The sequence below is a fragment of the Toxotes jaculatrix genome, chromosome 24 (assembly GCF_017976425.1).
Source record: "Toxotes jaculatrix isolate fToxJac2 chromosome 24, fToxJac2.pri, whole genome shotgun sequence".
Taxonomy (NCBI): Eukaryota; Metazoa; Chordata; class Actinopteri; family Toxotidae; genus Toxotes; species Toxotes jaculatrix.
This window is the reverse complement of record NC_054417.1, coordinates 1,717,501-1,730,933: the sequence shown is the minus strand read 5'-3', so window position 1 is coordinate 1,730,933 and position 13,433 is coordinate 1,717,501. Positions and strand designations below refer to the sequence as shown.

At 44.6% G+C, this 13,433-nt stretch overlaps 2 protein-coding genes across 5 annotated transcripts in view; both read left to right on the top strand.

Annotated features, from left to right (window-relative positions):
• The window catches only part of s100b (S100 calcium binding protein, beta (neural)), a 614,446-nt gene that overhangs the window by 446,946 nt on the left and 154,067 nt on the right, over nucleotides 1-13,433 (top strand). The gene's annotated exons all lie outside the window — the stretch shown is intronic.
• Nucleotides 1-13,433, top strand: part of appa (amyloid beta (A4) precursor protein a) — a 31,293-nt gene that overhangs the window by 5,256 nt on the left and 12,604 nt on the right. For both annotated transcript variants that reach the window (XM_041032280.1, XM_041032279.1), the window contains exons 2-6: nucleotides 9,810-9,977; nucleotides 11,542-11,671; nucleotides 11,912-12,024; nucleotides 12,126-12,316; nucleotides 12,669-12,988. In XM_041032280.1, coding sequence (XP_040888214.1) covers nucleotides 9,810-9,977; nucleotides 11,542-11,671; nucleotides 11,912-12,024; nucleotides 12,126-12,316; nucleotides 12,669-12,988 — 922 coding nt within the window. The remainder of the gene's footprint in view (nucleotides 1-9,809; nucleotides 9,978-11,541; nucleotides 11,672-11,911; nucleotides 12,025-12,125; nucleotides 12,317-12,668; nucleotides 12,989-13,433) is intronic.

Here is a 13,433-nt window from a genome sequence, read left to right as displayed (position 1 = left end):
GTTGCTGACTCATTATTTTAAAGATGGGGAATCTTTCTGGGAAAGTTTCTTCTTAAGGATGAAGCTCTTTCGTTTCGCCACCTCTGTCAGCCCAGAAATACCCATGAGGGTCCTTGTTTTCGAAGGTTTTATTCCTCCACTAGCAGAAGTGATCTCATCCCCTCGTCCTCTCATTTTGCTCTTCCCGTGTCTCCACTCGCCGTCCTGGGTGTTCGGGGTTGCCATAGCAGTGGAGTCTTCCCCAGGTGCCTGGTACTTGGACTATAATTAGGCCGCTGTGTGTTATTCCCGTCGTTCTTCTCACCCGTTCCTCCCTCTCTCCCTTCTTATACCATTTTCCATCAGAATAGTTTCTTGCTCTTGCTTTTTTTCTGAAAGGCTGTGTCATCCATTCAGCGTGTTACTGATGTGCTGCACGGCCTCGGCTTGAGGTTCACAGCTCAGAGGGTTTATAAAACTAGTACCTCTTTGAGTCGGCGACACACCATCAGCTCAAGATGACAAGTCCTCTCGGAGTCCAAGTGTGAAATTGCAGCACTTGTTTGAAATGCCAAGTTCTTTCTGTGTGTGTGTGTGTGTGGCTGGCTGAAAGGGTGGAGGTGGTGGAGAGACGTGAGAGACAAGAGATGGAGATTTTGTTCAGAAAGTGGACGGCTGTTCTTGACTGTGCTCTGCTATTTCAGGATGTGTTTCCTTTCTGGTCTCCATGATAGAATCGGACTTCCTGTGTTTGTTCGACAGAAGTGATTCAGAACTTGCCAAGTGTGTGTGTGTGTGTGTGTGTGTGTGTGTGTGTGTGTGTGTGTGTGTGTGTGTGTGTGTGTGTGTGTGTGTGTGTGTGTGTGTGTGTGGGAAAACCCTCATGTTTGAAATGAGACTTTTCGAAAAATTTTGCCACATTTCCATTTGGATTTGTGAAATTGAAATTTCTCATCTTGCTAAGCTGATATTAATCATAATCATGCAGTCTAATTTCAGAGTAATTATTCTGTATAATTAAATTAAGGAGGAAGACAGGACCCTTTCAAGACAGTAAAGTTCCTCTGGTGGTTGTTCTGAGTGACCGTTCACCCGGTTTACCTGCCGCTCATGTGTGGAGGCGGTTCTCGTAACCGCTAACGATGACTCCAGATAAACACACCCATCAGCCCCTGGGCCCTGATTCACACATGACTCCTAGTAACGACACTGATGAAGAATGATCTCAGCTCACAATCTGCCATGAAATCATTTTCCTCGTGGTTATTAGGCTTCGGGTGTGTACTTACTTTGAAGCCTGTTAGTGAACAAATTAGGAAGAATATAACCACGTTGCGTATTTCGTGTTTTTCCAGCGTGTGTCTGACGCAGATGACAAATTATGAAAAGCATATTGATCAAATGCTGCTGGGCAGGGAAGATGCTGTTACTACAGATGCTGCAACTTATGTTCTGTGTTGATATGTGAACGTCCAGCCGGTCTGACACTAAAGCAGTGCGGAGTGGTGTTGGCTCTTTGTTTCTGTGACGTGGTTCATTGAGAAAAGATGACGAAGATGCAGTCAGGGTTCATCAGTGCTATAATACTGATAAACATCATTACAAGTAGAAAGGAAATGTGACATATTACATCAGAACCATGTGGAGATGATGCATCTTTCAGTTCAGGTTAAAAACGTCACTCATGAATATATTTCAGGCGAGATTGTTAACAGATTTACGTCATTTCAGATCTGAGTGGCCACGGTTCATGGTGTGTGTGTGTGTGTGTGTGTGTGTGTGCACAGGCGATCACAGCTCCATCTGTGTATGTTGGCGGTCCGCTGCAGAGCGATTCCCGGCCAGATACCAGTGAGGTCAGTGCCAGTTTAGCATACTGGTGCTGAATGAAGCGGGTCATTGCACTGGATTAATGTTCATGTCAGGCCCACAAAAACAAACGCGTGCATGCCCCCAGCTACGTGCACGTTACACACACACACACACACACACACACACTCCTCCTGACGAAAGCAGACTAACCCGATGATGAAATTCCTTCTCCCAGGTGACTTGGATAATGGTGTTGCCTCAGGTTGCCACAGCCATGACAGAGGGAGGTTATAACAGGCAGGTCCCCAGAGGTTGAGAGCAGACTCCGTATCCATGGTGATAATAACTACGGAAATCAGGAGTCCCTCCATCACGTCCAGACAAATTAAGTGGGCAGAAGTCAGAACAATTTTTCTGACACACTTCTAATCTGATTTCATACAGATCTGTCTGAGATGTTAATTCCTGAGGAACCCCCGAGACAAAGCTTAACCGCGTTGAATATGAATGAAGATAATTCTTCAAACAAACTTAAATTCTCTTCACTGACTCAATGAAAACTTCTGAGGGTGAGGTCTGCCGGGATGAGCTCTGACGTTTTTTTAAAAAGAGAGGACAGAATGGGTGGGGTTCATTTTAAACATGAGGAAAATCATCAGCATAGACAAGCATGTTTACAGTATGAAAGCTGTTTGACTTTCGTCAAAGAAAGGAAACGTTTCATTGTGTTAGTTTGACCTTTTAATACCAAAGAAGTCAGGAAATCAATATTTATCCCAGACTGACTTAGATCCATTGATTGAAGATATGCCTGAATGAACACGATGCGATGGAGAGAGTCTGCGTTTCCTGAAGGTGCTCGAGTTTCATCACAACCTGATTCACCTCACTTTTCCCAAACCTGAACCGTTGGCAGTGCTGTTTAGAGGATGAGCCAGCCTGCACCCACTTTTTCATTCTTTCTGTCACATATTCAGGCGAGAACGTCTGTCTGTTTTCCTCCAGAACCTCTGTCTGGTTTTTAAATCTGGTCTGTAATTGAACTTTTGGTCGACAGGGAGTGTGAGGGGAAGGGAAGAGGGTCTGGCTGCCCTGTAATCAGTGAAACACACTACCCACTAAATCTGCTTCCTAAACATCGAGTTCAGATACACACACACACACACCCGAGCAGGACGCTGCGTTGCACACACACCTTTAAGTCCAGTCAAAGATGATCTGAGGGTTTTAAGTAACAGCAGGGTCTGCTTGCCAAGGTGATTATACAGAGTGTGTGGGCGTGAGCGTGGGCGTGCACGTGCGTGTTGGACAAGCGTTGCTGCTGTGTTCAGGAGCGTTGAGCATCTGTCACCTTGCCAGTCTTACCTAATTCAGACGTCACACATCCTCCCAAGCTAAGCAGACAAATTCCCACAGTGATTCATCTTGTAAACAACCCACAGACACTCGGGCTTCTGCTCGATTCCACCACAGTTGATTGATTAATGACCAGGCGAAGCAATATAAGTTTACTGTATCGCATAACACATTATCCCACTCATAAATGTTTAAAGGCTACCAAGGATAATACAGTAAAGTCCTGATTAGCATTTTGCTACGCTGCAGAGATGCTTTTCCTTTCTTTTGTGCATACTGGTTGTGTATCTGAGCCATTGTTAACCATCTCTGACGCTCACCAGTTGACTTTATCTTGTGTGCGACACAGTGTGTTCCAGCCAGGACAATAAAGCCTTGTCTTCTTTGCTACGAGCTTGGACCAAAGATGCCTGTAAAAGATTCGTGCTAGAGAGAGAGTGTGTGTGCAGAGACACGCCTTGCTCTCCAGGGAGTCTCCCCCTGGGATGAGAGCTGATCTAAGACACCCTCCCTCCTTATCCCACCCCTCCACCCTCCCCCTCCTCCACCACCTTCACTCAACTCCCCATGGCAGGCCTGGGCCACTCAGATAAGACTGTACAATTAATAGCACCGCAGGACCAGCACCCACGGGGACACTTCAAAGATTGTGTATGTGTGTGTGTGAGTGTGTGTGTGTCTGCAGTTTGTGTGCATGTAATGCAATATTTCTTTCTCTGACAACCCCCCATTTACACGTAATGGGTAATAAACCTTTTCCTGCTTTATTTCTGCTCTTTCGTGCTGCCGATCCGCCATGAGCGGGATCGCTCACACATCAGTACTCTTTATGCAAGTCCCTGTGCACAGTGAGTTTGAGATGGCAATGGTTAGGCAATTTACGTAAAGGGGAAAAAGAGTTATAATGTCTTTGGAAGTCCCACACATGTGGAGAGGTGTGCAGCTGCACAGCCTGATGTGAATGTTCGCTCTTCTCAGAGCTGAGGGAGAGATGGAGGAGTGTCGAGGATGATTCTGATCTGTATTCTGTTCATTTATGATAATATTCTTTGAAATTTAGCAGCTTCACTATAACATAGTGTGAAAGGGACAGAATTTATTATTTTCTTATTTTAATTGGTTTTATAATTAATCTTTTGGCCTTTGATTTTTCAACTAGTTTTTAAAAATGCTGTTAAAATGTTAAAATATCAAAAAGCTTTCACATACAACAAAAAAAAAAACATCTTCACAGCTGAAAAGCTGCAGCTTAAAAACGACTAATCAATTTTGAAAATATTTGCATATCAATTTTCTGTTGATTGAGTAAACAGTGAATGGACCAACCGTTCCAGCTCCTATCTAACCCACTGTAGCTGATGGTTATGCCAAAAGTGAATTCACCTGCAAAATAAAGTATAATAATAAAGACTGACGTCTGAATTGTCCTTTAAGGCAGAACAAATGACAGAGACACATGATGATGAAGCACCGATCACGTTGCATGTGTCTGAAGTTTGCCTGGGTGTGATTTGGGTCCTGGTTTCCAGCGGTGGAAATAGGTCACCTGTCTGAGATGGGAAGTGTGATTTGAAAAAAATCACACACACACGTGTAGATGGTTCATGTTGAACTGCGTCGCTGAGCTTGTCATCCTCATCATAAACCTCCTTGGTGTAGCAAACCACTTTATCAAATTGCAGTAGCAAATAATCTCAGTTTAATCGCTTTACCACCACAAACTTGTATGTTATTGCATTACGTTATTAGATTGTTGGTTTGTTTGTGTTTTTTAGTGTTGTTCTGTTTTTTATTTGCCTCCCTCGGGGTAAAACGAATTCCATTTCAATCCTGAATTTATTATGGTGATGTTGAACGCTTTTTATGGTTTATAAAACCCACATTGCATGCCAGGCCTTAACGACTTGGACAAGGGCTATGTGCAACTTAATTTTGTGGTCCAATATGGGTCAGCAGGCTCAGTAGCTTAAGTCTTTATTTTGTTTCTGTGACAGACTCAGTTTTGGACACAACACTGCCTGTTTTCTGCAAATAGAACACAAAAACATTACCCTGCTACAGTTCTCTTTATGGTGGAATTTGTTATGACTTTTTTTAGTCTCCTCGACTGCAACTTTTTGCTCGGTTGCCCTCGTTTCTGTCAAACTATAGAGGCCTGTTCTCAGCTTGTGTGACTAATAAAAGTAGCAAGAGGCTGGAAAACATTTTTGACGGATCACTGCTTTAGTTGCATCACTTGTAATTTCTGTTGGGAGACGCAGCACGCCAGACGATGTACGACCAGGGTGTCTGCTGCCTTTAATTGAACTATCTTCTCAGGGTCAGTCTCATGCAGCATCAGCCTCACTTCCCCTGGCTTATTCCCTGACGTTACACTGATGGCTATCATGCCAGATTGAGAGCAAAGGGGGATATTTCCCCTGACCAGGCTGCCGTCTTAATCCTCAGTGCCCAGATTACAGCTCCCTCCCCTGCAGGATGACCGGCTGGCAGACTGGCAGGACAGTGAACCAGGGATGAGACAGGATAAAGACAGAGAGAGAGAGAGAGGGGAGGGCAGCCTGGTTTCTGGTTCTATATTATACATTTGTCTAACACTTTGCCACTGGTGTGTTTCACTGCCTTTTTTTTAGTCCATCTGTTGCTCGCTCAGGGTAGTTTCTCGTTTCCCAGCACTGTCACCGGAGCCAGAAGAAAACAAAAAAAACAACAACCCTTTTACTCTCTGTGTTCTTTTCTGGAGGATTTGCCAAATGCAAATTGCATGCACTGTTATTTCTGCAGCGGTTTGAAGGTGTGTAGGGGAAGTGTAAAGATTATTCCTGTACACAGGATAATCAGTGGTGTTACTGTTTGCCAGGAGAATCTTTCAGAACTTTCACTTTGCATCGAGTTGAACTTTGCTGACAGAGGAGGCATACATCCTTTTTCTCTAAACTACCTCTTCCTGACACCAGAATCTCCCATCTTTTCTCTATTAAGCCTTCCCTGATTTCTCTCAGCCTCGCTCTCCGTCTCTGGCCCTCCATCCCCGCATCCTTTCTGTTTTTACGGAGCGCTTGACCTTCTGCTTGAGCCCCGAAGGCTTATTGTCCGATTCATCTGCTCTCCAATCTCTCTCTCTGTCTCTCGCCATTGTGGTTATTGTTCTTTCTCTCACTTTCTCCTCCTGCTCCTGCTTTTGCCATCATCCTGGGACTCAGATTTATAAGCTCACAGCGAAGCCTTGGCTGCTCCCCCCTCCTCCTCCTCCTCGAGCAGAAGACAGAGCGGTAGCCAGATAGCAGTGGAGAGGCTGAGAGGCAGAAAGGAGAAGAGAGAGTGATTGGCAAGAATATGATTTGCTAGCCAAAATAGGATGACAAAGAATTTGAATGTCAGCTAGCAGCTGGCACAGATTTGCCTACCTATGCCCCCAGGCAGAGAAGAAGTTGGTTTATCTTTTTCAATAACCGACAGGGAGAGGCCAGAGGCTGGGCAGATAAGGTCAGAATGAAACCCGGCACCCAGAAAGTGAGTTAATTAAAAGATAGCACGCACGCACACGACTTTTTAAGGATCTGAAAACTTTCTGCTCTCGGTTTGCCGTGGGTTTTACTATTAATGAGCAGGGATGGGATTTGATCTGCGCCCGTTAGCGCTGCTCACTCACAGATGGTAGTGTGGGAATCGACCAACAGACCCTTAAATAACCCCATGTGGTGCAGATGGCTTCTGTGTCAAGACTGATGGCCACCAGTGTTAAGTTGCCATGTGCTGGGGCTGAGGAGGGGAGGGGGGGGGGGGGGGGGGGGCAAGAGGGGATTTCAATTTGTGTGTGTGTGCATGCAAGTGTGTGTGTGAGGGATTTACTGATTTACGTGCCGCTGCAGCTTGAGGCTCATCACGTTGACCTGTGACGGATGTGAACTTTGTAGATGCATATTTAACCCACCGATGTGTAACCTGATCTCAGTGTGTGTGTGTGTGTGTCGGTGTGTGCGCTGTTTTTAACACAGTTGACTGCAGTGTGTGGCTGAAGAAGTCATTACTACACTTTTTTGACATTTGCTTTCTTAATTCAGAAAGAAGTGGATCTGATGTGATGGTTAAAATGATCCACATGCAGGTAAAATGCCTGAGACAAGTCTAATGTTTAGGTAACTGTATGATAGATGATTTTAGTGTAGTGTAGTGTAGATGTTGTGTATTTATGTGTGTATATAATAAGTGTAATTTTTTTTCTGACAGTAGATAAATCACAACATCTCATGAGAATATGACCAAATCTGAACTATTCGCAGATCTAATCACATTTCTGGGAAAATACAGATTAAAGTTTGTCACATTTCCAACAAACCAATAAACTTGTCCTGTATTTGACGGAGTGATTTATCATGTGGCAGTTTATGACTTAACAGGCTGTAGATCATTCGCTCCCACAACCACAGGTCTGACTCCAGTTTGTGAACTTTGTCACTATGTCAGTACGAGTCTCACGAAATAAAAATATGAGGTGACAGATTTTGGAATTGTGTAACATTCCTGATGTCAGTGGTGCAGAGGAAATGCTAACGGGGTGTGTATTCTCTGCTTTGTGTCGTAACTGTTTTACTGTGGAGGCCTTAAATACAGACAGTTTGTGAAGAAGTACGTTTTTAAAACTCACCTCAGTATTGCTGTAAACTGTTGGATCACTTCTTTTCACAATAAGAGCATTTGTTAAATAAGAAATACTGTTTTTATTTAACAATGGCTTTGCTTGTGTTTGCCTTTATTGTCAGGTAAAGACGTTGACCTTATTTTACTCTTAGTACTGTCTTTATAAATAGAGACACCACATTGATACGGTCACAAGGTTATTACCCATAATGCAGCATTATGTTTACTTTCAGTAATTAATGGCTTAAGTGTGACTCTGTAAGTTTGGGTTACTATCACACCTGCGGGGGTTAATGCAACACAATAACCCTGCAATAAATTCAGTGTTTGTGAAGCTTATTAGTATTTTGCACCAGTCACAACCTCCATAAACCCTCATCCACTCACCTGTGGGGGCTGTGCAAAACATTAGCCGCGCTCTGAGGTAGAATACAAAGCAGAAAAGCAACTCTACTTAACAGAAATAGCAGATCTGAATTAACACGTGTCCCTTCCACAGCCTCCAGCTAATCATTACAAGCCTCACAAATGTTTACTTTCTGGAGCACAAAAGCAATGGATGGCATCACATTGTACAGGTGTTGATTTTATTGCATTCACCTCATGTTTGCAGAACAGGCAAGCTTCCTTTTCTGCTTAGTCTGGGTTCTCTGGGTGCAATCAAGTATAAATAGGAAAAAAAAACCCTAACAGCTGCAGAGAGTACTGTCTTCTTCCTCTGCCAAGTGTGTAAATACAGTTAATGTGTATAAATGGAACATAATGCAAGCTGATAAAGTCCATCTTTCCACTGATACACCAGAAACATGGCTGCTAAATCCAAACATTAGAGTTTTCAGCTTCAGATTTAATCCAAATTGATTGCCCCCACCAGCTATTCTCATATTGGAAGAGGACTTTATGCCCCTGGCTGCTTGGAGAAAATCAAGTCCGGAGGAAAAAATATGCTATCCATCTCACAAAACAGCATTTGTTTGCCTGCCAGGGCCTTCAAAACCATTAACAAGATTAGGCAGCACACAATGGCAACAGTCCCTCTCCTCCCTCCCTCCGTCTCCTTCCCTCCCTCCCCCCTGTATTCCCTCCCATTTTGTTCTAGCTCATTTGCCAGTACAATGCAGACATTCAGTGGTTTGTCTGCACCTCCTCTCCTTGGGGAGCCTCAGCACAAAACCTCCTTATGCAGGCAGACACACACGCAGAGACACAAATCAACACACGGGTGCGTAAATGAACACAAAAATTAATACATTCGTGCCAAAGGCGGACTCTCTCTGTCTCTCTCACACACACACACACACACACACACACTCCCTTTGCCTCCAGCCAACCTGCTCTTATGCTCAGTATGTGCTGCACTAACCGAGAGAAACGAACCAAAAACAAATCAGCAGAAGGTTACATAAACACTATATTGTCCTGGAAAAACTTGAAAACAGCCTGTATGGGCACAGAGATGTACACTGTTCCCATAAATGGTGCTGCACAGGGCAGTGGAGTGGGTGTGTGTGTGCTCGTGCACGAACATCTCAGGAAACAGAGGGTGTATTGGATTGCTCCAGGCGTGTTGTTTGAGGCAATTTATTTCTCTGAAACAGCTGATTTCTCTGTGCCGTGTTTTTCAGCAGGATCTTTTTGCACATTTGAAATCACCTGTGACTTTGATTCTGAGATTACAAGAACACGGAAATCAAACCAAAAATGTTGATGCAATCTGGGGAGGAAAAGTACCTTCCTTTGCTAACAGCTCATCTGCCCTTCTCTTCCATCCTCTCTCCCTCCCCTCACTCCCTCTCATCTTTCTCCCACTCCTCTCATCTTAAACCAGCTCACCTCATCTTACTTTTCATCTAACACGCTAATCTCCTCTCCTCTCCCGGCCCCCCTCTATCTAAGTAATAAAATTTAATTGCATCCGTCTTGCATTTTTCAGCGCAAGTGCTCAAGGAGTTTAACATGAGTGGTAAGTCTCATTAAATCTCTCTCTTTTTTTCTCCCTTTCTCTTGCCCTCCACCTCTAGGTGCCTACAGATGTTTCTATGGGTCTGTTGGCAGAGCCTCAGGTGGCCATGTTTTGCGGTAAACTCAACATGCACATCAACGTGCAGAGCGGCAAGTGGGAGCCGGACCCCTCAGGCACCAAGAGCTGCATCGGCACCAAGGAGGGCATCCTGCAGTACTGCCAGGAGGTAAACTGGGGGGAGTGTGTGTGTGAGAAGCTGCTCGCTCACCTTCTGTTCTATATGTACAACTGTTTGTTTCCTCTGCTGAATTAATTACGTCTGGTCCTAAATAGAGATATAATCCACCTTTAAAGCTGATGTGAATCTTAACTCTGTGTTTGTCATGGCTTGAAAATGGCTCTAATTTAACCGCCTATGGTTTGATATACGGATTTTCTTAAACTCTAATTGCGCAGTATTTATTCTTGCTGGGTTTTGATAATATGGAGTGCAGTGAAGTCCATTATGAGTGTGTTACAGAGTCTGCAAGCAGATTTGTTTTTATTCACAGAAATCCCCAATTTGGCACAATGACATGCTGCCAGAACTCTTCTCAGTAAACAAGCTGCTTAAGTCCATGTGACTTTACTTTACAAGCTGGGGTTGGTTTGTTATAAAGTGAAAGCTAATAAGACCAAACGCAGGAATACAACACAGTGAACTCTGCTGTAGGTGTGTGGCTGTTAATGTCCATTAACTGGCTGGTGTGGTGAGTGAAGCTGTGATTATTATTTTTTTTATCTGCTGCAGCCTTCTCCAACCACAGGAAAGCATTTCAATGGGGGATATTCCAGCAGTGCACACTATCACTGCGTAAACACACTATGTAAGGAAAAAAAAAGATAAAAGGGAGTTGTCTGGTAAGAGGAGGGGATGCATAATGAGATTTCTCTGAAAAGCATTTAAGACAGACTCAAAGGAAGATAATTTCATCTCTCCAGTGTTAGCACTAGTAACAAATCCAGAGACAACAAACAAATGTTTAGCAGATCAGTCGTGGGTCCCAGAATTTGAGCTTCACATATCAAAAAGAAAAATAGAGACATGGAGAAAATCAAAATGTTCTTACTCAGAGCTGAACAGAAACGTCGACCTGGCAAATAAGAGAGTGCATGAAACAAGAAGTGTATGGAATTATTATTTTTTCCTCTGCATTGTAAGAAGCATGAAGGGAGAGAAAACAGAGAAGAACAGTCATGGAGAAAGATGAGGGGAGGGGAGAGGTATTCGGAGAGGGATGACACATTGAATATTGTGCAGAGGCAGATGTCATGCATGGCTGAGAAGAACATAGAGGTAAACACAGCAGAGTCTGCGAAGCAGAAACAGCAGTGATGAGCACTGCAGTAATGTAAAGATCAGAAAACTGTGGAAAACGAAGGTCCCTAAATCTTTTCCCATATTTCCCAACATGATGAATGGTCAGACCAAAGGTGGCCTCAGAGTCGGACGCTCGGAGGACGCTGTGCTACGACGGAAACCACTGAAAGAATGCAAAAAACAGAGGAGGAAGAGAGCTGCATGGGCAAAAATACTCAAAAGTGAACGGTGTAGGAGTCGAAATTTGTCAAAAATATATAAAAATAAGTGTGTGTAGGACATGGAGAGGGTGAACGCATGATTTCTGCATTTGTGTGCTAAAAATGTTCAGCTGGAGCTATAAGTGAGAGGTTACCGGTAAAAGCAAAAACTTATTCTACTACCTTGTTGTACTGTGAAACCACTGTAATATATAATGCTGTGTGTGTAGGTGTACCCAGAGCTCCAGATTACCAATGTAGTGGAGGCCAACCAGCCAGTCAGCATCCAGAACTGGTGCAAGAAGGGGCGCAAGCAGTGTCGCAGTCACATGCACATCGTTGTGCCCTACCGCTGCCTGGGTGAGTCCAGCGTGTTTTCACTGACTGTCGGTTTTCAGTGCTTGTGTGAAAACATCTCCTGTTTTTAGGAATTAAAAGCAGGACAAGCAAAGGCAAGATTTTGCTCCGGTTACCACACGTGTTACCATAGCAACCAGGGAGTCAGAGTCAGTCAGTTATCAGCGTTGGTTGAAATGTGTCTTCAGTCAGAAGCTGCCTGTTGTGTATGAATTATAAACATAGACATTGTCTTTGCTGCAGTGGGAGAGTTTGTGAGTGACGCCCTGCTCGTTCCCGACAAGTGCAAGTTCCTGCACCAGGAGCGCATGGACCAGTGTGAGAGCCACCTGCACTGGCACACCGTAGCCAAAGAGGTAGGCTCATGGACGCACACGGTCACCCTGCTGTGATGGTTAGCATGAAGTTAGGCTGATCTCGTCTTTGTCTGTTTCCCACTCTGTCTGTCCCTGTGTAGTCCTGTGGAGACCGTACCATGAACCTTCATGACTACGGGATGCTGTTGCCGTGCGGCATCGACCGTTTCCGTGGAGTGGAGTTTGTGTGCTGTCCCGCCGAGGCGGAGCGTGATGCCGACAGCGCCGAGCAGGACGCTGATGATTCCGATGTCTGGTGGGGCGGAGCGGAGACCGACTACTCTGACAACAGGTACACACACACACAAATACACACACTCACACACGGATAAATGATTGCAAAGCAGCAGCAGAGTAATACATCAGCACTCAGGTGATCATAGATACTGCCACTTTCATTTTCAACATTGCCATGACGATAAAATTTCTCTCCTTGAAAGCAAACTGCAGGTTGGCTGTAATTTAGAGTCTCTGTCCTTCCCTCCTCATTCATCCTCCTTGTCTTCTTCATCCCTCTTTCTATGACACCTTTCCTTCCTCAAATTGCTCTTGTTGACTCCTCTTTACTCACCCCACACATCTTCTCTCCCTTCCTTTCCTTGCTTCTCTCCATTTTTTTCTGTCCATCCCTCCTTCTCTCCCAGTATGGTGCGGGAGCCAGAGCCAGTGGAGCAGCAAGAGGAAACCAGGCCATCTGTGGTAGAGGAGGACGAGGAAGAGGAGGAGGAGGTGGCCGAGGAAGATGACGAGGCGGAAGAGGAGGAAGAGGACCTACTGGACAACGACCAGGACGGAGATGGGGAGGAGGATGAGGAGGTGGTGGAGGAAGAGGAGGAGGAGGAGGGAGACGACGACATCGTTGACACGCTTGATGACAGCGATGATGCCGACGAGCCCACCACCAACGTTGCCATGACGACCACCACCACCACCACCACTGAGTCTGTGGAGGAAGTTGTCAGGGGTGAGGAACGTTTCTGACGTGGGCGTGTGTTTGTAGTTCTGGTTCACGTCTTCCGTTTTATATTTAGCTTGTTTGGTTGTGTTACAGGGTATGTGAAGGTCCTTGAAAAACCTTGGACATTTTCCAAATTTCAGGAAGTGTTAACATCTAAAACACAGTAATCAGATGACAGGTTTCATTGCATTTAGATTGATGTCGAACAAGCAGCATGCAAAATGTGTTTTCCCCGTTTTGCATGCTTTGCTAAACACAGATCAACTTCATGTTCCTCACCAATTAATTTCCTGCTGTCATTTTTCTTATTGTGCTCATTTGTCATTTCACAGCTTTCATTAGCTACGTTCCATTAGAATCAGAATTGGTTGTACCAGCTTTGTTTCTTCGTTTCGGTGTTAAATTGGCCTTAAATTCATTTCCAAGCAGCATTAATAATGCTTCAACCTGG